The sequence below is a fragment of the Ornithorhynchus anatinus genome, chromosome 17, assembly GCF_004115215.2.
Source record: "Ornithorhynchus anatinus isolate Pmale09 chromosome 17, mOrnAna1.pri.v4, whole genome shotgun sequence".
Taxonomy (NCBI): domain Eukaryota; kingdom Metazoa; phylum Chordata; class Mammalia; order Monotremata; family Ornithorhynchidae; genus Ornithorhynchus; species Ornithorhynchus anatinus.
In genome coordinates, this window is record NC_041744.1 from 33001043 (window position 1) to 33026616 (window position 25574).

Here is a 25574-nt window from a genome sequence, read left to right on the forward strand (position 1 = left end):
TTTTAAGTATCAGCTAAAATAAACCCTCTTTTTTATAGGTTAAATATTTACAATTACAAAAGAAGGCAAATGCAGTGAGTCAAAGGAAAGATCTTCTTGTTGAACAAAAGGAGAAAATTCAACGGGAAATTCAAAACATGGTAACTAATTAATTTTGCTGATCTGACATGATTTCTGCAAATGATTTCTCTCTGTTTGGACCAATGCAGTTCTAATGTACTTTATCCTTCTCCACTCCTCTTTATGCTTCTGTCCCCCCTCCCCTCACTCTCTTTTGGAAAAAAAAATCTTCATTTTGTCATGACAAAGCATTGGCAAAATGTTCAATTCCATGGTCTGGCAAATGCATTAATAGTCCAAGACTGTGATATGTTTTCTGTTTGACTCGTAGTTGGAAGAGGAGTTTTTGTTTGTTGCTTGGGGAAAAATGGGTGTTGAGGTCTCTGAAAAGGTGCATTTAAACACTGGTAGTCAGCATTCTGAAACTCTCTGTATTTTTATAAAGAAACAGAAATGCCCATTTCTTTCAGATTTCTTTCAGAGGATATTCTCATCTTACTCACTGTTTTTTCCTTCCCTCTGGCCCTCTCTGTTTCTCTCATAACATCTGAAAACACATAACTTCCAGATTAGTTTTCGCCCATTCACAACCCCATGATTTCTTTTGTACCGACCTTCCTTCCGGAGGGTGATTCAGCTTCGGTCCCTTTCAGCCCCATTGAGATATGTGCACCATCCACATTCATCTGCTGGATCGTTCGGTGGGTGGGGGTCGAGGGGAGCTAGCTGAAACCTTCTGCCCCTTTCCCCTTGCTCTCATACCTAATGGGGCAGGGCATTTCCAAGGATGATGGGCAGATGAAGGGACGGGAGGAGCTGGGTTTTTCAGGGTGAAGTTTGGTTGAGTTTAGGGCCCGCTACTGCCAGGGCAGAGCTCAGGGCCGCAATCTCAGACGAGTGAGCCAGGGACGGCCAAGGTCGTGTCTAGTCCCAGAATGGAGGCTACTCTGGCCCTGACAGTGAACTCGCTTTCCCCCTGGTGAATTTTAGAAAATACCTTACGAGAGAGCAGTCCAGCTCGGAAGAGCTTTCCTGGCCAAGAAAATGAACCCTGCCTCGGTAGACAAATTACCAGCAGAGGCTGTTCTGGAGCAACTCGACCCAGTGGTCCTACAGCACTTCTGGGAGGAGCGAGCGGCTCAACTCCAGGCCCAGCATCAAGCCTGGAACCAGCAGAGGAAGAAACCCTCCTCCTCCCTGTGCTGCTCTCAACCACACCGGGAGAAAATCAGGTTGGAAAATCTTGCCTATTCTTTCATTCAATTGTATTTATTGACTACTTACTAGGTGCAGAGCACTGTATTAAGCACTTGGGAGAGTACAATAGAACAATAAACACACATATTCCCTACCGACATCAAGGTTCTTCTCCCTCTAAGGATCTAGTGTCTCATGAACAATGTTATTGTGCTGGAAACCGACGCCAAAAAACTTAACATGAAGTAGGTTTTATTAGAGCCTCGTCCAGTACAGACAGGTTGGTTACTTGCAATCCTTTTTTTATGAACAGTGGTATTTAAGTGCTTACTTTGTGTCAAGCACTGGGGTTGATACAAGTTAATCAGACCGGACACAGCTCCTGTCCCACATAGGATTCACACTCAAGTAGGAAAGAGAACAGGTATTGAATCTCCATTTTAGCAGTTGAAGAAACTGCTGCACAGAGAAGTTGTGTCTTACCCACAGTCACACAGCAGGCTAGGGGTGGAGCTGGGATTAAAACCTAGGTCCTCTGGCTCTCAGGCCTTCACTTTATCCACCAGGCCAAGCTGGTTCTTTAGGAGTCTTTATAATATTCTTAAAATACAGTATTCATAGAGATGAATCAAAAGACCTACTGACCGAGCACTATAAACATCAACTTCTTAAATTTAAAAATCACAACTCTAGTCTATTTTATTATCAATAGGAAAAATTCTTGGGCTCTCCACAAGTAGTAATAATGGTGATGTGCTGTCTAACTTCTCGAAGTGTATGTAATATTTTGTTGAGGAAGGGTTTCTTGAACTCTCCTCAAGTAGCAATAATGGTGATGTGCTGTCTTTCTTCTTGGACGGTGTATAATATTTTGTAGAGGGAGGGTTTCAGAGTAGTCCCAGATTATATGATTCTTAGGTTTTGATGGACTCATTAAAACCTTTGCAAATAATGTTCTCCAAACACCAAAAAAAAAAATACTAATAGTAATTACTCTCCTAGCTCCTCGACAACCTGTGTGGGTTTCAGTCAGAAAATTACAGCACATCATTAAGCCATTTCTGTAGGTACATCTCCAATAATGTTTAAATAGATAATTAGCTGTTTATTTTAGCCTGCACAGCTAAGAAATTTTATAGACAGGTCCCAAACATGTGATTATAAAATCCACCCAATTGATGTGAGAGAGTTATTTTTTCCCCCCCTTAGGTTGGAAAGAGAATCTTGCAAACAGATTGAGAAGGCAGAAATCCAGGTCCAGCAAGCACAAGTAAGTTCATTTGGGTACATATCCATGAGTGTCAAGTGCTTAGTACAGTGCTCTGCTCCCAGGAAGCACTCAATTAATACAATTGACTGATTTTCAGTTTACAATGGCTTGGGCTGGGGCTTTGGAGGAGCAGATTTCAAAGAGCTAATAGGTCAGATCCAATTTTAAGTCATTTCAGCTTTTCTTGGAAACCTCTTCACTCTTTCCAGCCTTGTCGGAACCTCTCAGGTCTCATCCAAACCCAGGGATGAGTAAGCCGAGAATCCAGCTCAAAAAACTGTACAACTTTTCCCCCCCTCCCCCATGGACACCTTTTCTTCCTTTGCTTCCATAGCGTACACAGTAGTCATGTAATGTGGATTTTCCTTTTTGAACAATCGCACATTAAGGGAAACTTGCATTTCTGTAGACCGTAAGCTCCTTGTGAGCAGAGATTTCGTCTACCAACGCGGTTGTACTATCCTTTCCCAGGTGCTGAGTACAGTGCTCTTCACACAGTGGGTGCTCAAGGAATAATGCTAATGGACTGATTTTAGCACACATGCTACCACTTCTGCCTGTGTACTCCAGTTCCTTTCAACACCACCTCAATTTTTGTTCAGAAGACCCTTCCCAAATTCTGCCATCTCGCTCTTTTTTATGATATCTGTGAAGTGCTTTATCCTAGGCACATTACTAAGCGCTGAAATAGATACAAGGTTGGACAGCCCATGCCCCATGTGAGGTTCCCAATCTTACTCCCCATTTTACAGATGAGATAACTGAGCCTCGGAGAAGGGAAGTGACTCGTCTAAGGTCACACACAGGCGTGGGAATCAGAAAGACTTGGGTTCTCAACCCAGCTCCACTTCTTGTCTATAGTGTGACTTTGGGCAAATCATTTCACTTCTCTGTGCCTCAGTTCCCTCATCCACCCCAGTATTTAGTACAGTGCCTAGCATAGAGTAAGTGCTTAACAAATGCTACGTTATCATTATTATCCCATTTCACGGGTAGAGAACCCTGTTTCCAGGGATTCTGAATGGCTCAGCTTCCGGGAGAGGCAGATGAAACCTGGCCTCCTCACAACTCCCAATTCCATTACACTCCCAAGAGAATGGGACCTTCTCAAGGCAGCTGTAGGATCTTCAGGGCTGCCTGTACCCAACCAGAGAAGCACTGTGGCCTACTGATAAGAGCAAGGGCCTAGAAGTCAAAGTACCTGGGTTCTAATTCCAGTTCCAGTCCACTTTTTTTTTTTTACGATATCCAAGCACTTCCAGGCACTGTACTAAGTGCTGGGGTAGACACAAGTTAATCAGATTGGTTGAGCTCAGTCCCTGTCCCACACAGGGCTCACAGTCTTAGTCCCCATTTTAGAAATGAGGTAACTGAAGCACAGAGATGTTAAGTGATTTGCCTAAGGTCACTCAGCAGACAAGTAGCATAGCCAAGATTAGAACCCAGGTCCTTCTGACTCCCAGGCCTGTGCTCTATCCATTAGGTCATGCTCGTTCTCGCTTGTCTGCTGTGTGTCACCTTGGGCAAGTCACTTCACTCCTCTGAGATTCAGTTACCTCAGCTATAAAATAGGGGTTAAATTCTCCTACCTCCAACTTAGACTATGAGCCCCATGTGAGACTGGGACCCTGTCCAAACTGATTATCTTGTATCTACCTCAGTGCTTGATACATTTTCTGGTTCTTAGTAAGCACTTAACAAATGCCATTAAAAAACAAAATCTTAATAGTCCTTGATGCTTTCCTTCAAATCATTCCACTTGGATGTGCTTGTTTTGGGCTTCTGAAGACAATTTTTGGTCCTGATGCCTCTAAAGTCAAAGTGAATTTTCATTTACAAGTAAGGAAACCTTTCCAAATAACATTACTTGGTCCCAGTTTGTGTCCTTAGAATCGTCCCAACTTTATTATCCTGGTGTTCCAGGGCCTCACTGTGAGAAGTACAGTCATGGAAAAATAAATCCTCTTAGGAGACAGCTGATTCCAAATTGCTATCTGTTACAAAATGCAAAAACAGGGTGGGCAGTTCCCCTGGAATCTGAACTTCTTTCCTTGGCAACTGCTTTTTATAAAAGACCAGGCCCTATTCTAATCAAGGAGGAGTACTTACAGTGATGTCTGATTTTACCAAATGTCAGAAGTTAGTGTTTTCTAAACTTCAAGTTGATGATATTGACAATCTGGTTGGTCTTATAGAACTTTTTTTTTCTTTTTAGGAAGAGATGGATGATCTTAAACGTAAAGTAGAAGAAGTTCAAAGCCAAGTAAAGGCAGTTCAGGTTTGTCAAGATTGTTGTTTTTTTCCATTTTGGTGAAGTAGAAGAGCACAGCTCTGATTCGTGCTTATTTCAAGAACAACTAATGACAGAGCAGGCTTTTAAACCCACTCATGCCTGATGACGGATAAGTTGGATAATTAGTCGAAAAAGCTAAGGTTTTTGTTTTGTCCTTTTTGTCCCAATCAGATTTTTCAGACTGATCATTTTAGTGCAGCGTCACATCAAGGTTGATAATAATAATAATGAATAATAATGTTGGTATTTAAGCGCTTACTCTGTGCCGAGCACTGTTCTAAGCGCTGGGGGAGACACAGGGGAATGAGGTTGTCCCACGTGGGGCTCACAGTGTTAATCCCCATTTTACAGATGAGGGAACTGAGGCGCCGAGAAGTGAAGTGACTCGCCCAAAGTCACCCAGCTGACAAGTGGCCGAGCCGGGATTCGAACCCATGACCTCTGCCTCCAAAGCCCGTGCTCTTTCCACTGAGCCACGCTACTTCTCAAGAGGTTGATGAAACTTCTATTTGAGTGCACAGTACATATAGGTCATCACTCAGAATTGAGCTTTACAATAGCTCAGTTTTGGGCAAAGGCTTTATACTGGAGTTGATGTAGGTCTCTATTAAGTTTCTCTTGCTGGACTCCAGCTCCTGTGAAGTTTAGCTGAATCCTTTTCAAGCCCATAATGGAATTTTTTTCCACTGAGAGGTGTGAGAAGGCCTATATGAGCCTGTTTAAAAAGAAGGATATCAATACTGCTGTAGCCCAGTTTGCTCTCCTAGTTGATTTCATGGAAATAGGGTGTTGGGCAAAAACACTGAAACAAGGTATAGTTTCCCCTAGGAAATGATATAAAATGCATTACACTGTAATGCCCAGCTCCAAAAAAATTGACCTAGGTGAGATAATTATATTGAAAAGCACAACCAATATTTTACATGATCAAATAGCAATGCCAGCATGTACCATTAAAGTAATATTTTGAAATTTGTTGTTTTTCATGCATACCTACTGTAAGCAAATACTGTTCTTAGTTATCTAGTCTGCAAAAAAGCACATTGTGTTAATATGTTTGTATTTCCTATGCAAATTAGACAATCATTTAATTCTAAATTCTAGTTGATTTAATCCCTCTATCAAGTACTTCCCAGAAAGTGATGGGAAATGCTTAAGCCAGAGGAAACTTTGCAGTGAGAGGGCTGTAATTCCTGTTAGAATTCAGGAGCACTCTCTCCCCATTTCCTATTTCACTCATCTGCCACAACAACCCAGCTAGGCTTGACTTCTTTAATATTTTTGCCTCACTTTGCCTCTCTTGGTTTCTCTGCCCATCAACCCACTTGCCTTCCCTCCCCCTTCACAGCAGACAGACCACCACTTTCTCCATCTTCAAAGCCCTTTTAAGACCACATCTCCTCCAGGAAGCCTTCCCTAACTGATCTCTCATTTCCTCACCTCATTTTCCTTCCTTAGGTGAGACCCTACCCCATAAGCATTTAGGTACTCACCCTTCTCTCCCCACACCCCACACCCCTTATTGTCTGTGGCCTACCCTACCCGTAATTTATTTTAGTTGGTGAGCTCCTCAAGGTCAGGAATTGTCTATTCATTCTGGGGTACTCTCCCTAGTGTGTACCCTGAACACAGTAAGAGCTCAATAAATGAGCACTTTAGCAGAGGCGGCTCCAGTTGTTTTGATCAGATCGTTGTGTCTCAGAAGACAGGGTAAATTAAACTTTAGTCCATCCTTCTTTGTTACCTGCCTTAATGCTGTGGTGTGTTTTTCTTCCCTAGGTATGCTTGAATAATACTAAAGCTCAAATAAGCCATTTGTTGGCTTTAAAGGAGAGGGCTGAAGCTTCTCTGCCAGCCGATAACGAACAAGATGTCGATGAAGAACGTTTACAGAGAAGACTAAAGCGCATTTTACATCGGAAGGAAGTCTTTTTAGCAAGGGAAAGAATAATACAAAAACTAGAGAAGTGAAGGTTTTACCTCCCTGCAGGACTTCAGAATATCAGTGGTTTTAAAACCATTTCAAAAGTACCTCAAGTGATTGAAGGAAAGCAGAGACAGCTAAAAGATACACTCCTATCTGGTTGATCCAGGGTATGGATATCCTTTTTCAGAACCATGTAGAAATGGAAAGAACCTGGAGAAGACATTCTTTTCTGCCAGAATATGTGTTTTATCTACACGTTCTGGCTAGAATGCACTGGCAGCATTCTTAGAACAACATGAGCCTATTTAAGTACCCTGCAGCTACTGCGTCGGAAGAAACTGTCATGGCACGCATGTGGTGTGGAACACAGTGAGTTCTGCAACACGCATTTTCCCCAGCAAGAGATTCTACAAGAACACAGCACCCGCATTATGAGAGAAGTGGCATTTAATGAAGGTCTACTGAGTGCAGCTCGCTTTTTAAAGCGCTCTGGCAAGTACAGTGGAGGCAGAAATGTGTTCCTTGCCCATGAGGAGCTAAAAGTGAGATCAATAGAATATTTATAAATAGCAGGAACAGGTGGAAGAATAGAGGTCAGATCTGCTAGGATGAAATATCCAAATTAAGGATTGAGTATACAGTTACGTTGTACTGAAGGTTCGAGTCTCACCCTTCATCCCACCTCCTCAGCTCTTGAACTTCAGGTTTTTGTTTGTATTTATTCCTCTTATTTAATGACTTGTAATGTGACAGTCAGTGCTTCCCACCTCATAAGAGGTATTCTAAATAAACGTTTTAATATTCTGCAGAGTATAAGGGGCAGCTGCCTCTGTCACTTTAACCGTTCTACCATTCATGATTAGCATTTTGGTTGTAGAAAATTATCCCCGAGCCCCTATCCATTGAAGGAATTTGGGAATAGAGCTTTTTTGGCTTCATTTTTGGTCCTTCCTTAGAGTTTTTATCACTTCATTTTGCATGCCTTTAATATAAATTTGCAGCATGCCGTAAGCAGCCATGCAGAGCACCGTAGGCCATAAAGAGATTAGCCTTTTGGTAAAAATATGTTCATAACCATGAGTGGCCCAGCACTATTTTTTGAATCTGTCATATACTCCTGGGATGACTTCCTTTAGTTACCATTAATTATATCCTAGCAAACTGTCGGACGTTCCGCACCATGTGGAAGGGATCATATGGACTGTACTGTGCAAGTCTCTCCTCGGTCACTTTACACGCATCAAAGATTAGGTGTTTGGGTGATTTGGCATGGAGAATAACACCATCTATAGAGCCATCTTCACTTAGGAAGGACAACTACTAGTAACCTAATGGAGAAATTGAGTTGCTGGCTCTTCTCGATGAGCTGCTTTATCATTTTTAAATGAATGGAAAACAGATGTGAAAGTCTCAGCCAACTGTTCGCTTGCCAGATATGAGAGAAGATAGAATTGGCTTTGCTCATCACTAAACTAATTTTTGGGCTGACCATGTATGAAAATGTAGGTCTAGATAGGTTTTCTTAAAAGGATTTTTTTGGGGTAATAAAAATATTTTTATTTTAAAAAAGCAAGACGAATATCTGGAAAGGCTTAGATTCTTGGACTCATCCAAGGACATTTTGAATAGACTATACAAGTCAGACCTAATGTATTACAGAGTGTATACCTCCAAATGAGTTACTCAGCTGCCTGTTTTTCATATTCGAGGAAGCAAAAGGTATCAGTGAAATACTTGCTGCAGTAACCTTTTAACTCCCTGTTTGATTTGACATCATTTCAGATGTGCCCAGCAATCCTGGGTATCGGCATTTAAAAAAATAAATAAATTGCTGAGCCTATTTACCTCCCATAGTAAATGGCGGATGAGCTTCAGATCAGTCACGAAGGCTACAGGACCGAGAACCCAAGTGAAGGAACTGATTGTAAGCACTGGTGGTTTGTGTAGCACCATTTGTATTCTCTCATCCCTGCGGGTTGTGTAAGGTTATCCCACGTTGCAGAGTATGCACAGTTTTATATCCCAAACCCACTTGTGGCCAAACTGATTATAGTTTAGTGGTGAGGGTGTGTCAGAGTGTCATTGACGGGTAGGTATCTGCCGGGGTTGCCTCTGTGGTAGCCCCTGTGATCTTTGGTGCCTGTGTCAGCCAGCCGTTTTGGGGATTTTGTTGAATCTGCCCACCGCACAAGAGCCCTGAGTGGTTCTTTGGACGGAAACTTTTCCCATTGGTGGCCTGGTCCCAGCAGGCATTGCCCCTGCAGTAATGTGTAGATTGGCCTTTGGGGGAGGGCTCTTCAAAAGTGGACCATTCAATCATCTCTTTATTAGATTACCATGGACTTTTTTCCTTGAATTTATCAAACTCTCATGTCTATAGATATTTTTGTCCTGCACCAATTCCTATGGTTACCAAAGCTTCCTGCTGGCTGGATGAAGCAGATTGTTTTGTCATGAATGTACTGACCTCAAATTTCAATGGGTATCCCCCAGTTCAGAATTTGGGTGAACCATAATTTTATGTTCCACCTATCCAAACGTGTCATGATTTGGTAGCTTCAATCATGTTCCTCTGGTTTCATAAAATTGGTGAGACAAGAACAATTATTTCTCAAACGAAAGGGAATGAGGTTACTTGGTAGCACAGTAAATGTGTTCTCTCGGAGGTGAGGTAATCCTACTTATTTCCACCTTGGTTAAAATGTAGGTTTCAAAATGAGACAGCAGCAAACCATAAGTAGCTATCATGATAAAGAAAAAAGTATTTAATTCATTTAGAATTAAAGATTGTCTCCATCTTACATACAATCTATTTTTATGCCAATATGATCATTACTGTAGCATTTCAATGTAGACACTAACTTTTATCATTTTAAATTTTAGGGGGTCACTAAAATTGCACTAAAACTTGAGCTATTATATTTTCCATAAATGTTGGTCCTCATCTATTAGGTAGACCTCTGTGACCACAAGTATACACAGGTAAGCAGTCAAAGAGTCAAGAAGTCAATGTGAAGAGCGATTATATCTAGCCTTTATTTTACCAAACAAAATTTGGTTTCGGTGATGAGGTTTTTCCTTACTCATACCATTACACATTCCTGTTGGGCTCTGACTCAGTCTTTCTAAACCCATTAAGGAATGGCTAAAATTGTTTTGTTTCTCTCGTTCAACAATGCCTCCTCCCTAATCCAATCGTCTTATTTTGAATTATGCTTTGGAAATAAGAATGAGAAGCCTTAAAATCGGGAACACATGGAATCGTAAAATAATGATTATGGTGTTTGTTAAGTGCCTACTATGAGCCAAGCACTGTTCTAAGCACTGGGGTAGATAGAAGGTAATCAGGTTGTCCCATGTGGAGCTCACAGTCTTAATTTCCATTTTACAGATGAAGTAACTGAGGCCCAGAGAAGTGAAGTGACTTGCCCAAGGTCACCGAGCAGAAGAGTGGTGGAGAGGGGATAAGAACCCACGTCCTCTAACTCCCAAGCCTGTGCTCCTGCCACAGTACTTTCCCAAGTGCTCAGTAATAATAATGATGGTATTTATTAAGGGCTTACTTCAGTGCTCTGCACACAGTATTATTGAGTGCTTACTATGTGCAGAGCACTGTACTAAGTGCTGGGAATGGACAATTCGGCAATGGATAGAGACCATCCCTGCCCAATGACGGGCTCACGGTCTAAATCCCGACTCAGCCACTTGTCAGCTCTGTGACTTTGGGCAAGTCACTTAACTTCTCTGTGCCTCAGTTACCCCATCTGTAAAATGGGGGATAAGAATGTGAGCCCCACGTGGGCCCACCTGATCACCTTGTATCCTTCCCAGCGCTTAGAACAGTGCTCTGCACATGGTAAGCGCTTAACAAATACCAACATTATTATTAACTGTGAGCCTCATGGGGGACCACCTGATGACCCTGTATCTCTCCCAGCGCTTAGAACAGTGCTGTGCACATAGGGCTTAACAAATATCAATATTATCATTATTATTAAAACGGGGTTGAAGACTGTGAGCCTCACGGGGGACAACCTGATGACCCTGTATGTCCCCCAGCGCTTAGAACAGTGTTCTGTACATAGTAAGCGCTTAAATCTCAATAGTATAATTCTTATTAAAATGGAGATGAAGACTGTGAGCCTCACGGGGGGCAACCTGATGACCCTGCATCTCCCCCAGCGCTTGGAACAGTGCTCTGCACAGAGTAAGGGCTTAACAAACACCCACATCATTATGGTTATTAACCTAAGGCCCTGGGCCTGGCCGGCCCAGGCGCGTGGGTCGCTGGGAAATGTAGTTTGGAGGGCCTCGGCGGCGGCGGCGTGACGTCACGCGCCCGCCCATCCTTTTACGACGTCCGCGGGGCGCTTTCCGGCCGACTGACGTGGACGTCAACAGCGATGGCTGAAGGAGAGGGGCCGCCGCTGCCCTCCTCCTCCTCCTCCTCCTCGCCGCCGCCGCCCCTGTCGTCGTTGTCGTCGTCGTCGTCGGGTCCGAGCGGCGATAGCTGGTGAGTGACTGTGAGGGGCAGCGGCTCGGCAGGCGCCGGACTCTAAGGCCGCCCGCAGCCCCTTCTGGGGGCAGGGTGGGCTCTCGCGCGCGCGCGCGCGCGCGCCGAATTGGGCTTACATTCATTCATTCAGCCATTCATTCATTCAGTAGTATTTATTAAGCGATTACTAGGTGCAGAGCACTGGACTAAGCGCTCGGAATGGACACATCGGTAACAGGTAGAGACAGTCCCTGCCCTTTGACCGGCTGACAGTCTAATCGGGGGAGACGGGCGGACAAGAACAATGGCAATAAATAGAATCAAGGGGAAGAACATCTCATAAAAACAATGGCAAATAAGTAGAATCAAGGTGATGTACATCTCATTAAACAAAATAAATAGGGTGATGAAGATATATACATCCATCCATTCATTTATGTATTCATCCATTCATCCATCCATCCATCCATCCATCCATCCATCCATCCATCCATCCCTCCATTCATTAATCCACTCATTCATTCATCTATTCATTCCTCCATTCATTAATTCATCCATCCATCCATTCATCCATCCATTCGACCGTATCGATTGAGCGCTTCCTACGTGCAGAGCACTAAGAAGCAGCGTGGCTCAGCCGAGGGAGCCCAGGCTGGGGAGGCAGAGGTCGTGAGTTCAACGCTCCGCCACCTGTCAGCCGGGTGACATTGGGCAGGTCACTTCACTTCTCTGGGCCTCAGTTACCCCATCTGTAAAATGGGGAGGAAGACTGGGGGCCCCATGAGGGACGACCTGATCACTTTGTATTCCCCCCCAGTGCTTAGAACAGTGCTTTGCACATTGTAAGCGCTTAAATGCCATCATCATTATTATTATTATTATTAAGCACTTGGAATGGACAATTCACCACCAGATAAGAGAACATCCCAGCCCAACAACGGGCTCGCAGTCTATCCTGGCTCCCCCACTTGTCAGCTGTGTAAATATCATCCTTCAGCCTTAAAGGGAGCTCCACTGGTGCATCTTGCTCGTATTGCACCCCACATATAATAATAATAATAATAATAATTTAGGTATTTGTTAAGCACTTCCTAGGTGCCAAGCACTGTTTCAAGTAGGCAGATACAAAGTCATTAGCTTGTCCCATTAGCCTTGGAGAAACACACCCTGTCTCTTGGATATTCCTTATTAGCAGGATGGTTTGATTCGGGAAGCTTGACTGTTGCTTTTGATTTTTCGTACTCTCTGTAAAACTGAATTATGTCGACCAATCCTCTTTTTGCGGACCTGCCAAATGCAGCTTCCACAGGTAGCCACTTGACTTAAAAGCCAAATGACTTATTTCATGGCAAAATGTTTAAATCTGCTCCGGAGCAAGCTTTTTATCTTGCAATCCCAGATGTCCGACAATGTTTCCTGAGTGATTTATGAAGACCTGGATGCCCATTTCATGCAGATACTTGCATTTTATACTAAACATAAGTGGCATGGCATAAATCCCTTTTCTGCATGTCAAGTTACAAAGGGGCCTAGTTTTGTATTTTAGTAAGGTAATAGTTCCTTTAAAATTGACAGTAAAGTTTCACTTCTATTATGTCTTTATACGTGCCCTCTCATTCCCGTGAGTATACATGTTTTTTCCCCCCCTCAAAATCCTCGGAATGAGGGGAAGAATACTTCTGCTGGCCCCAGGGATGGGGTCAGGAGCTTAGACCTGTTTTAGAAGACGTAAGCACATATTGTTTTCAGAGCACTGTGCTAAGCTGTTGGGAGAGTACAGTACAACAGAGTTGGTAGAAACATTACCTGCCCACAGCGAGCTTACAGTGTAGAGGAGACAGACAGACATTAAATGAATTACATATATTACACAAGAGCTTTGGGACTGAGGGAGGGATGAATAAAAGGAGCACATCCTTCATTTGTAGGGAGTGTGTGGAGTTTATTTTGGAAGGAAAGTGTGTTTGGTAGAGATGGTGGAAGGTATGGCAGTAGTAATAATAATGTTGGTATTTGTTAAGCGCTTACTATGTGCCCAGCACTGTTCTAAGCGCTGGGGTAGGCATAGGGGAATCAGGCTGTCCCGCGTGGGGCTCACAGTCTTAATCCCCATTTTACAGATGAGGGAACTGAGGCACAGAGAAGTTAAGTGACTTGCCCGCAGTCACACAGCTGACAAGTGGCAAAGCTGGGATTCGAACTCATGAGCCCTGACTCCAAAGCCCGTGCTCTTTCCACTGAGCCACGCTGCTTCTCAGTGAGAACCAAAGGGCAAAGAAAGTAGTGAGAACCAAAGGGCAAAGAAAGGGGCTGAAGGAGGAAAGGCTTAGTACAGTGCTTTGCGTCCAGTAAGCATTCAGTAAATGCTAATAAATGAACAAATACAAGGAGCCAATCCTTCATTTGTAGAGAGGATGTGGAGTTTATTTGGGGAATGTGTGTTTGGTAGAGATGGTGGTAGGTAGTGGCAGCAGTGAGAACCAAAAGGTAAAGAACGGGATCCTGAGGTAGATCTCAGAATATGCACAGAATTTAGTTGCATAACCTAGCCAGGAAGTGAATTCAGGGGCCTGTTTCTCTCTGTGGTAATCATCCCCAGATGAAAAGCAGAGCAGGATCCCCACTGTCCCCGACAGCAGCGACCCTTCCCGCTGCTTGGAATCACAGGGCGTCTGTCTGGCTTCCTGACTACCCAGTGAAGTGGTCAACCTTCAGGGGGGTTGTTTCATTTCATGCCAGGCAGCAACTCTCACATCTTGTCAATTCCAAAACTGTGTATGAAAGTACTTCTGTCCACTGTGTGATTCAAATGCAAATAAGCTGTCTTTTAAGGGAGGAGAGTAGGGTGCAATTTTCTGGCCTGGCAGTTGAATGAAACCCATGTCATGTTTTGAGGCTATGATTGGAACCTTGTAAGGTGTGTGTGTGTGTTTGTGTGTATATGTGGGTGTGTTTTGTCTTCCTGTTCCGTTAAGTCTCCCAGACTACTTTGATCTATTATTTTCACGTCTACAATGTGGTTCCTCATGGAACTTCTTGAATTTGAACGAAGCGAAGTCATTTCCTAGAACTTCCCTCGACTTCACCGGCAGCTCTCTTATTCTTATTCCAGTTTTACTAATTGTATCCCAGAGCTTAGTCACTTTGCAACAATCTGCAGTCAGGTTATCGCCATACTTTAGGATCACCTCATCCTGCACTATCGACCATTTAAAGTAGGAACGTGGCAGCCACTGACAGTTGATGTGCCAAACTCCTCCTGCCACCAGAAGTTTTTAGTGGTGTGCTAGCATCACAGTTCCCTGCAAGCCACAGTCCAAAGAACCATCTACTGGCCAGTGTGGCATCGCGGGTGGCAGGGGAGGGAGGGGACCAGTAGTGAGCAGATCAGGATGCTGGAGGAACTCTGGGATTCACCCATCCCAAAAGAGGTGACCTTGGAGAGCTCCTGGTTCCAGGGTAGTTGTAACCTTGACATCTCCCTTCCTCTCCCCCATAACCTCCCACAAAAAAAAATCCCCAAATACCCATCTGGGAATTCTGGGAGCGGGGCAGAAAATTTGCACTGCCAGCACTCCACTGGCTTCAGTGTTTTTAGTAGTGAAAGCATTCGCTGCCAAAAGAAACCATGGCTGGATAGTTTGTTGGCTTTGTGGATTTGACAGCCACGGGCAATCTCTGAAGTAGCATAGTAGCATAGTAGCATCGCCTTGATTCTATTTAGTTGCCATTGTTTTTACGAGATGTTCTTCCCCTCGACTCTATTTATTGCCATTGTTCTTGTCTGTCAATCCCCCCCGATTAGACTGTAAGCCCGTCAAATGGCAGGGACTGTCTCTATCTGTTGCCGACCTGTTCATCCCAAGCACTTAGTACAGTGCTCTGCACATAGTAAGCGCTCAATAAATACTATTGAATGAATGAATGAATAGTGTGAAAAGTTACTTGGGTTAGAAACTGAAGAAGAATTTTTAATTTGTGATATTTACATAAACCTCTACCATATTAATGTAGCAAACACGGCAACCTGCAGGTAGTTTTGGTCCAGTTCAGGGCCAGGGAAAGGTTGACCCAGAGGTGCTTGGGGAAGTGTTTAGGATCCAGGAAGAATCCTGTCTGGACCCCTCATTGGCCACCCTGAAATAATAATGATGTTGGTAGTTAGAGCACGGGCTTTGGAGTCAGGGCTCATGAGTTCGAATCCCAGATCTGCCACTTGTCAGCTGTGTAACTGTGGGCAAGTCACTTAACTTCTCTGTGCCTCAGTTCCCTCATCTGTAAAATGGGGATTAAGACTGTGAGCCCCACGTGGGACAACCTGATTCCCCTGTGTTTACCCCAGCGCTTAGAACAGTGCTCTGCACATAGTAAGCACTTAACAAATACCAACATTATTATTAAGTGCTTACTATGTGCAGAGCACTGTTCTAAGCACTGGGGTAGGCACAAGGGAATCAGGTTGTCCCACGTGGGGCTCACAGTCTTAATCTGCATTTTGCAGATGAACTAACTGAAGCACAGAGAAGTTAAGTGACTTGCCCACAGTCACACAGCTGACAAGTGGCGGAGCCAGGATTCGAACCCATGACCTGTGACTCCCAAGCCCGTGCTCTTTCCACTGAGCCACACTGCTTCTCATGACCAAGCACATTCTCCAGCTCCTTTCTCTTCCTGCACCATCCCCTTTCTAACCTGCTTATTTGACAGGCCCCCAAAGCTGGTGTATTTATCCCAGTTGGAATTTGTCCAGTTCTAAGATGTAGTTCTCAGATACTATATTGATTCATCTTTCAAGAATTTTTTTCCCACAGTGTCTCAAGTATTTTGAACTCTTGGGTTTGGAGAGAAAGCTTTCCTGGAGTTAAATATCTCCAAGTGATGGTAGAGTTTTGGGGTGGATCTTTATTTTTTGATTTAGCAAGTAGCTTAGTTAACTTCTCATTTCTTGTTCCCCATTACAGATGAGTGTGTTTCTTTTCTAAGTACGTTAGCCTCTTCCCTGGGCAATATTGAGCAATACTAATGGATTTTTAAAAAATCATTTGAATTTTCTGAGTTAACTTAGCTCTTTGCCTCATTTAGGTCTCATTCACCAGGTCTGTTCATATTATTCCAATTATCTTCCTTCTTAAAGCATATAGACTTGTAGGGATATATTTTTCTATTGCATAAGCATCTTTAGCATAGCTGATGCTCCCTGGAAATACAGAATTTCCTATAGAGACCAATTGCAAATTGGTAAGTATGTTCCAAGAAAGATGTCCAGTCGCACACAGAAAAACAAAGTTGTTTAGGTTGCAAAATTGATCGGTCCTGGTATTACAAGGAGCAATGCTTTCCCTTTCTATGAAATATAAAATTTTATTATATTGCTCCACTAACATATATCACTGAAAATGATAATGAGAGCTTTGGAACCTACCTTAATGGGAGACATAGTCTCCAAAATGAAAGTATTAAGATGAGTTTATCTATTCAAAATGAAAATAGAACCACAACAAATGTCTGCCTTGCGGGGTTATAAGGCCAAGTGATTGCTCTTGAAAATTCAGTTGTATTCTTTCCAGCTCTAAGCACAGTGATCTACACAAGTAAGGACTCAGTGTGTACTGTTCTTTGATTACTTTGCTGCCTCTGCTTTCTTTCACAATTTTAGCCAGTGCCAGAGTAGTAATTCAGTGAGTGAATGCAAGGATTGTGTTTTTGATGTCTAGGGCATCAGTGAAAGGACAGTAAGTTAACAGTCAGTTAAAGGATATTGAGATTGAGAGTCTCTGCTCACCTCAGAAAATTTAGTGCCCATAGAGGCTGAGTTCCAACTAGCTGGATTTAGAAGAGGAGAGGGAGGTGGGGTGGTGACCCAGTAACCCATGCTAAGATAATGACTGCTAAACAAATCATTGCTTCAAAGCTTCAGCTGTTCTTTTGCAGGGATTGGAAATAGCCTTATCCCTCCTAGCCCAAATCAGATATAATGTTTCATACTTAATCAGTCATTGCAGTAGTAGTCTGCTTACTCCTCCAATGGCTTATAGATAACCAGTATGGAAATTATTTTATTCTCTTCTCAAAAACCAGTGGGGAATTTCTGCTATAGAGACCATTATGAGAGTAAATGTTTAATTGAATATTGTTCTTCTGGGTGACTCTACTTGTCTGAAGGGATTTTTCTGAATGTATTAAACTCTAGTAAGCATGTCTTTAAAACCGTTATTGGAATTGACGAAAGGGCTAGGTGTTTTTTTTTGTTTTGGGGGGGGGTTTTGGCAATTCTGCAACTTGAAATGGAAAATTCAGTGAAATATTTTTAAAAAGTGATCTATTTGGAAAGCAGCGAGAGAAGTCATTCCAAGGAGCTCTGTGTTTTTCTGGCATACTCTGGACACCTTGAATTTGAACTTGATAATTGAAGTGCATCTGAGCCGTAAGAGTAAGATCACGAGCCTAATGCTGTAAGAGAAAATTGATTGAGTTGCTGATGTAATTGGACCCATGAAGAAAGATTATACCTCCAGTAGCCGTCCTAGACCAAATGAAGAATGGATTTGTTGAACTTCGCGCTGCCTGGAGCCAGACCTCGAGTCTTGTAGGTTCCAAGCCGATGGGACCGGGCTGGGCAGGCACCCATCCAAACTCCGAAGGCTGGAAGAGGCTCACACAGCCCTTTTGCTCCCGATGCTCGAGTCCCACTAGCACTAGGTAGTCAGGGTAGGAGAAGAAAGGACACGAGATGCACGATTCCCTAAAATGAAAGAAGTGGAGAGCACTAAAATCAATACTTTCTTGGCTCTAACTCTAACTGCATTCCTGTTTTTGTGAATTAATATCCAATTCTGACTTTCCGACATGGTTATCTGTGTAACAACACTAGCTGCCTTTGTGGCACTAGCTCGTATATACGAGGTCGCTATAATACGGTAGTTGATGGGGCGACATTGAGCCCAGCCATCAGATCGACCCTCTATTTACACCCACCTCCCTCCCACCCCCTAGTGCCACTCCTGGAATCTCCTGTTGGCTTCGCGGCCGGGCCAGCCCCCTTTCCCCTCGTAGCCTACGGCTGGGACCGCCATATAGATTGGGCCGGCTGGGGCTAAGGGGTGGCCAGCGAGGCCAATTGCCACGAGGACCAAGCTGAGGCTAGTCCACCTCTCCTCTCCATCTGCACCCTGCTTGGTTCTCATGGCTGTTGCGGTCCTGGGGTGGAAGGGTGTCTGCAAATGGGGAAGGGGCCGACCTCTCCAGAAAAGAAGTACTTCAAAAAAAAAATTCTTAAAGCAGCCCTGGAGGAAAAGCAGTGGCCCTTTATATGTCTTTATGCATCAGCCTACCACAGGCAGATTTTGGGGAACCCAAACTTTTGAGCTGGGACCCCAAAATCTGGCCCAAGCAGAGCTCAAGGCTTTGTATCCCCTTCTCCCTCTTTTATTTTTTTCCGGCCTCTTGCTCTCTCTAGGCCAACCGACCATTTTTCCCTCTGCTTTAACTTTTGTTCTTTCCACATTTCATAGGCAGGGATGGTATCTCCTTTCTAAGCCACATCATTCCCATTTTCTCTTTAAATTCTTCTTAGAAAATTGCCTTTCATAGTCCCCACTGAAGATTGCACTTTTTACATCCTCTCAGAAAAGCCAAAGAATCCTGCCCCTTTCAACTACCTCTCAGGGTGTTTTGTGTCCCAGAAGGAGTGGTTCTCCTGCCATCTCTGTGGCTTGAGTTTGGGGTGCTAAGGAGTACTCCAAAGTGAATACCAGGACCAATAGACAAAGCAGACCAACATGCTACATTGCTTTTAAGCCTCATACCTCAGTTAGATAGTAAGACCTAATTAGTGGTTTCTGGGTCTAGTTAAGCAAACAAATATTTGACTTCTTTGTGGATGAAACCTTATTTTTGATGGAATTTTTTAATTACTGCGTGCCAGGCCGTGTACTAAGTGCTGGGGTGTTATTATGAGTATTATTATTATGGTGTTTATTAACAATGCCACAATAATAATATGTGTCAGGCACTGTTCTAAGCTCTGGGGTAGTTACAAGCTAGTCAGGTTGGACACAGTCCATGTTCCACATGAGGCTCACAGTCTTAATCCCCATGTTACAGATGTCTGAGGCCCAGAGATGTTGTGTCTTGCCCAAGGTCACACAGCAAGTGAGTGGCAGAGCTGGGATTAGAACCCAGATCCTTGTGACTCCCAGGCTCATGTTCTAGCCAGTAGCCCAAGTTTCTTAATTGTATGTAAGTTCTCACTTAGTAGCCTAAGGGTTCTCGTGGGCTTCACTGATCTCCATCAGTTACCCAGGGCTGGAGGGCGCAGTTTGGAGAACTTCCCTAGACCTCTTACCTAGAGAGGCCCAGTAGGTAACAGCAGTGCCTCTCCGAAGCACCTAGCACAGTGCTCTGCATAAAGGAAGTGATCAGTAAACGTTGGATTGTTTAGTGTCGCAGTCAGCTGAAGTCCTAGCTGGCCAGGATCCTGCTGGGGAATCGAGCTGCCCTCTGAGCAGTGAGGGGAGGGAGAGGGACACCTCCCACGCCCAGCAACCGGCGTCAACTCAGCACCTCCAATTCCAGGGAATTCTGCCTCCCAGCAGGATCGCTTAGCCTGGGCTAGAACAGTCTGGAAAATGGGAGGGAAAGTGTGATGGCAGTGTGGATCAGCAGGCCAGATGCAGTACACTCTAGAATGCACAGATTCATCACCACAGTTTGTCACCATAGTGTCACAGTGCAACCCTGAGTCTTCCTCTACCCCCACCCCGGCAAGCTCCAGCGGGCTGAGTACATACTCGGAGAAAAATGAAATTAATCAGGAGATCTAGACCCAGTTCTACCACAAGTTTGGGTATGACTGAGTATGTCACCCACCTCCTCCTAATACCTGACTTACATGATAAAATTGAGAGGATTGTTCCATTTGTAAAGTGTCTAAAGATGCATCGGTGCTCTGTAGGTCCGATGAGGGGAAAGAGTGGGTGGAAATTTCTACTTTCTCTTCTAAATTCCATTGAACTCTGCTAAATACCTAACTTGACGGTGGACACTGAAGTCTGTCTATTGACTAAGTTAGTGGATTGCACTGGTTCATTGACTTTGACTCCACACTGGCTTTGCCCTGAGCCTGCCTCATCCCTCTGCCTCTAGGGCATTGCATCTTTTCAAGCCCGAGAGTTCAGAGCTAGGCACAATGACCCAGTGACCTGGATCACTTTCCATTCCTGGCCTGATTGATGCTAAGGCTTGAAACGTATTTTAGTGCTTTATTTTTTAACCTCCCTCCTCTCTCCCACCCCCGAATAGTAATAATAATGTTGGTATTTGTTAAGCGCTTACTATGTGCCGAGCACTGTTCTAAGCGCTGGGGTAGACACAGGGGAATCAGGAATGTCCCACGTGGGGCTAACAGTCTTAATCCCCATTTTACAGATGAGGGAACTGAGGCACAGAGAAGTTAAGTGACTTGCCCACAGTCACACAGCTGATAAGTGGCAGAGCTGGGATTCAAACTCATGACCTCTGACTCCAAAGCCCATGCTCTTTCCACTGAGCCACGCTGCTTTCGCTAGTAATGCATTTCTGATGGACATTTATATCCCACCCCTCCTCTTCCAAGTACAGTTTACTTCATAGCTCCGGAATCAGCCTTATCACTTGCAGATAATGATGATGGTATCATTAAATAATGGACAAGCTTCAGTTCAGTCATAAAAAGATGTGCGAAGGGATTGGTTATGGAGCGAGGAGTTTGTCCAGCAACTCTGGTTCTCCCTCAGCCCGTTCAGGCAAGTTCCTATTGGGACAGTGGGTGCAGCAAGCAAACAGGCAGGCAGGGCTGCAGCACAAGGAGAAATACACAGTAATATTATGTATTATATACATACTACATTAGAAACCTTCACTAATCATGGCATAGCTTCAGCCTGGCATTTCCCTATTTGAGGTTATTTCCCACCCCTTGCCCCCACAGCCCTGAGGTATGGGTCAGACTTCGGGGAGCTTCGAGGGAGCAGTGGCTAAACAATGTGTCTCCACTCAAAGAGAAGATACCTAAAAGCCTCTAGGCGAATTAAAGTCCAGTGACTTTAAGTTAAAGATTAGCCACCTTCAAATTTAGGGCTATATTTTGAACTCTCATATTAGCCCTCGAGTAAATGTTTACCAAGATAAGACCAGTCAATTAGAGTTTATAATCAGTCTGTGGTATTTATTGGCATAGATGGGACAAGGCTCCATACTAAACATCTGGGAGAATTCAGCAGCAACAAGGCACATGATTCCTGCCCATAAGAAACTTGCAACCTAATGGGGAGTGACAAGAAAAATGTACTTATCAATAGCCAAGGGAGGAAGAGGAAGAAAAGGGCATAAGAGGTAGTAGTCCCGATGAAATAGCTGATTAAGTGATTGAATATACATATATATATAAATTCTGAGTAAGGGGAAAAAATAATAGAGGTAATAGTTTTAAGCCTTTATCCTTTATTTTGTTCAGAGTACTGTATTAAGCACTGAGAAGTGTATACAGGTGGGAATTAAAGATGGACCCTGACCCTTTGAGGGACTCACAGTCTATGAATGTAGGCAGTGGAAGAGGCGAGGGCTGAAGACAGACTCACCCCAAGCATTGAACCATTAAAAACACCTTAAGGGACAAGGGCCTAGTGCCAAATGAGGTGGTGGAAGTGATGCACCAGTGGGGCTCTAATTTCATCAGGAGGCCCTCTTTGCCTAGATGGGATCTGGGGAGGGCTTTTGACGTAGGGGAGGGTGTTCCAGGCTGAGAGAGAAGCATGAACAAAGGGTGAGTTGCATTATGAGTGTGTCCTCGTGACTTTATCCTACACTGGGTGTGACTTGTCACAGTATCCTTAACTGAGTCGGGTGTCATCTATAGGTAACTATTTGCCACTTTTATAATTCACTCCATTTTAACCCACCTTCCTTTTTCCTTGGTTCTACCCCCGTCTTTTGTCATTCCCTCCGCCTAATTTGCATCAGGAGAGGTAATAGAGCTTGGCAAGCTAGCAAGGGGACACTTGCCCCAACGATAGAGCAATCTTCCCTCCGGGAAATTTGAGAGTGGTAGAAGGGGAAAGGAAGATGGGAGAATGAAAAGCAGAAATACTGTGCCTCTTACAGATATTCTCTTCCCACTCAGCTTCCTACTTCAGTACCCCTGGCCTGTCACAGACCAGGCCAGTACCACCCCCTCCACATTATAAGCTTGTCGTGGGAAGAAAATGTGTCTGTTAATTGTTAGATTGTACTCTCTCAAGTGCTTAATACAGTGCTCTGCACACGGTAAGAGCTCAATAAATATGATTGACGGAAAGGTCCCGGAGCCCTGGAAAGATACCAGAGCTTTGCCCTCAGGTCCTGGAACTGAGTGGTGGCAACCCCTGGCGCAAGGTCACTTTGTTTCCCTCTCATCTTCCCCTGCCATCACTCGGGGGAAAGATTGGAATACAGCTTCCTTTTCTAAGTTAAGTGATTTGCACAAGGTCAAATCAGTGATAGGAACTTGAGACCTTTACATTTCCAGAATGAGCCTCAGAGTAGGAAGCCTGAAACACTGCTAGGTTTTTTTGTTCCATGGAGAGTCAGCATTTTTCTCCAGGGTGGTGTGTGGCGTTACAGGGGGAGGAGGTATCTTTGTGGGTGTCACCCTGAAATTCACATCCCTCTTTAGCCATGAAAGTCAGAATTCTTTCATGTATAATGACCGCCTTTGAAACTTGTACTCTGAATTTGTTCTATCTTTTTTGTATCACCCCCTGGTGATAGCATGGGGCAGGGCCAGAAGCTGCCATTCTTTGTGTAATCTCAGATTACCCAACCAAGATGCCATTGGGGACTTTGAAATGGTGTGAAAGGAGTAAATTGGTTTTAAAACCTTTAGGCCCAGATTGCCACCAGAATCAGTCAGCGCACAGTCAGCACACCATCTTTCTCATCTCCCTCTCTTGCCCTCTCTTTCTCACTTGGGTTGCTGTCTAGTTTTCCCTGCAGATTCAGCAGGAAGGTTTGAGTGCTTTTTGAAAACAGTGTTTTTTCATTCCATAAGGCTAGTGGCTAAATCCCTCTCTATCTTTTGAAGTGTCCAGTGGGCTAATGTTCTTTGAAACTGCAGGTTAAAAGGAGTCCTTAAGTAAAAGAAGTGACTACACTTCCTAAATATGGTATTTAATGGTAATTAAATATGGTATCATCACTTCCTACATTTAACAAAGTCACTGTTGCACCTGTGGTTCACAGGGGTAACATGAAAGGCACAGGCAGCAGCTGTAACAACAGAGATGAGGCCACCCTGGGGTCTCAGTTCCACGTAGTTCCTCTCAGTTCCAGTTCTTTGGCTGCTTGCCCAAAACGCTGGCTTTGGTGCCCGGATGGGAAGTCATTGGGTACAGACACTACAGAGAAAGAGGTCAAGAGAACAAGGAATTCACTGTAAACAGAAAAAGGAAATTCCTCTATTTATTTGTTGAAAAACTTAAAGAATCTCTCTTCTCTAAAAACGGCAGCTTCAGTACAGCATATCTGCTGTGGGACCGAGGCACTTTTTTTTATGGCATTAAACCCTTACTCTGTGCCAGGCACTGTATTAAGTGCTGAGGTAGATACAAGCTAATTAGGTTGGACCCAGTCCATGTTCCATATGGGACTCACAGTCTTAATCCCCATTTACAGATGAGGTAACTGAGACACGGACAAGTTAAGTGACCAAGGTCGTATACCAGACAGACTTAATGCTAACCTGCGCACTGTCATGCCAACCTCTGATGCCCTCATTTCTTCCTCTTCTACTTCCTTCTGCGTCTCTGTTGCACTTGATTTGCGCCCTTTATTCACTCCTTCCTCAGATGCAGATTTTTCAGACTTTATGTTTGAAAGTAATAGTAGCAATAGCATTTACTGAATGCCTACAAAGTATAATGCAGTGAACTCAGAACTTAGGAAAGGATAACGAGAGCAAAAGACCCATTCCCTGCCCATCAGGAACTTAACTTTTCATTCATTCATTCAATAATATTTATTGAACGCTTACTATGTGCAGAGCACTGTACTAAGCGCTTGGAATGTGCAAATCGGCAACAGAAAGAGACAATCCCTGCCCACTGACGGGTTTACAGTTTTTCAACACATGGCACACTTCACTACAGTTCATTAGTTAGCCGGCTTGGAAAGTGTTCTTTGTCTAATTTAAAAATAATCTAGTCTTAAATTAATTTGAAAACTGCACTACCTAAAGTTGCCTTTGTGATCTCTTTTTTGTTGACCTTTGGAAAATATCAGGTATGCTAACAGAACACTGAACACCAAGGAAATAATAATAATTGTGGTATTAAATGCTTACTATGTGCCAGGCATTGTACTAAATTTTTTTTTCCAAAAGTGCATAGCCATCATCACGTCATAAGATGAGCATAGTGCAGCGTTTTCCTGATTAGATCAATGAATCAATAATATGTGGGCAAGGAATGTGTCTACCAACTCTGTAATGTTGTACCCTCCCAAGGACTTGGTACAGTGCTCTGCACACACTAGGTGTAGGTGCTCAATAACTAATAATATAATAATAATTTGTGCAGAGTATTGTACTAAGCTCTAGGGGTAGTACAAGCCCAGCCCCACAGCACTTAGGTAAGTATCCTATTATTTTCTCTATCTGTAATTTGTTTTAATTGTCTGTCTCTCTCAGTAGACTGTAAGACTGTATGAAAATGATCTATAATAAAAATGTATCTTGTTGACAGAACTTTTTTTTATCCCCACAGGGAAAAAGATCTGGAAGAAGCTCTAGAAGCAGGAGGATGTGATCTTGAAACTCTGAGAAGCATTATTCAAGGGAGATCACTACCTGCAGATCTTAGGGCAAAGGTTTGGAAGGTAGGCTTGCAAGAAAAGAACAATATGTAGTTTTAAAGCAATTGCAGGATAATACTAAAGTAAGCTTTATGTTTGTCTGATTTTGCTGGTCTGTCCTCGAGGGTTTTCTGAACATATTTGCAAGTAATTCATGAATCAGAGAGGGTGAATAATGAATTCCTTCCTCTTTGTCCAGTTGGTAGTGAATGGAGCTGGAAATCAGGAGACCTGTTCACAACTCTGACCTCCTTGAACCTCACGGTGAAATGAGACCAATATTACTGGACCCCAAAGGGGTGTTTTGAGGATAAAATGAGGTCATTGATCTTAAAGCACTTCAAAAAAACAAATACACAATGTTAATTCAAGTTGATATTTACAGAAATAATGAAATCTTAGGGTACAGAGTTTGAGTTCTGAGACAGAACTTCAGATACTATACCATGTGTAAGCCACTCAAGTTTCA

At 43.6% G+C, this 25574-nt stretch overlaps 2 protein-coding genes across 7 annotated transcripts in view; both read left to right on the forward strand.

Moving 5' to 3' along the window:
- Window positions 1-7558, forward strand: part of LOC103165561 — a 32694-nt gene extending 25136 nt beyond the window's left edge. For all 5 annotated transcript variants that reach the window (XM_029082150.1, XM_007657348.2, XM_039914452.1 and 2 more), the window contains 5 exons: window positions 39-140; window positions 1051-1292; window positions 2467-2527; window positions 4743-4805; window positions 6600-7558. In XM_029082150.1, the coding sequence (XP_028937983.1) occupies window positions 39-140; window positions 1051-1292; window positions 2467-2527; window positions 4743-4805; window positions 6600-6791 (660 nt within the window). In that variant the 3' untranslated portion in view covers window positions 6792-7558. The remainder of the gene's footprint in view (window positions 1-38; window positions 141-1050; window positions 1293-2466; window positions 2528-4742; window positions 4806-6599) is intronic.
- A 3481-nt stretch (window positions 7559-11039) lies between these two features.
- The window catches only part of TBC1D23 (TBC1 domain family member 23), a 39567-nt gene continuing 25032 nt past the window's right edge, over window positions 11040-25574 (forward strand). Inside the window, exons 1-2 of one of the 2 annotated variants that reach the window (XM_007657346.4) lie at window positions 11040-11260; window positions 25018-25129. In XM_007657346.4, coding sequence (XP_007655536.2) covers window positions 11151-11260; window positions 25018-25129 — 222 coding nt within the window. In that variant the 5' untranslated portion in view covers window positions 11040-11150. The remainder of the gene's footprint in view (window positions 11261-25017; window positions 25130-25574) is intronic. The other variant, XM_001518948.6, reaches the window with a different exon arrangement.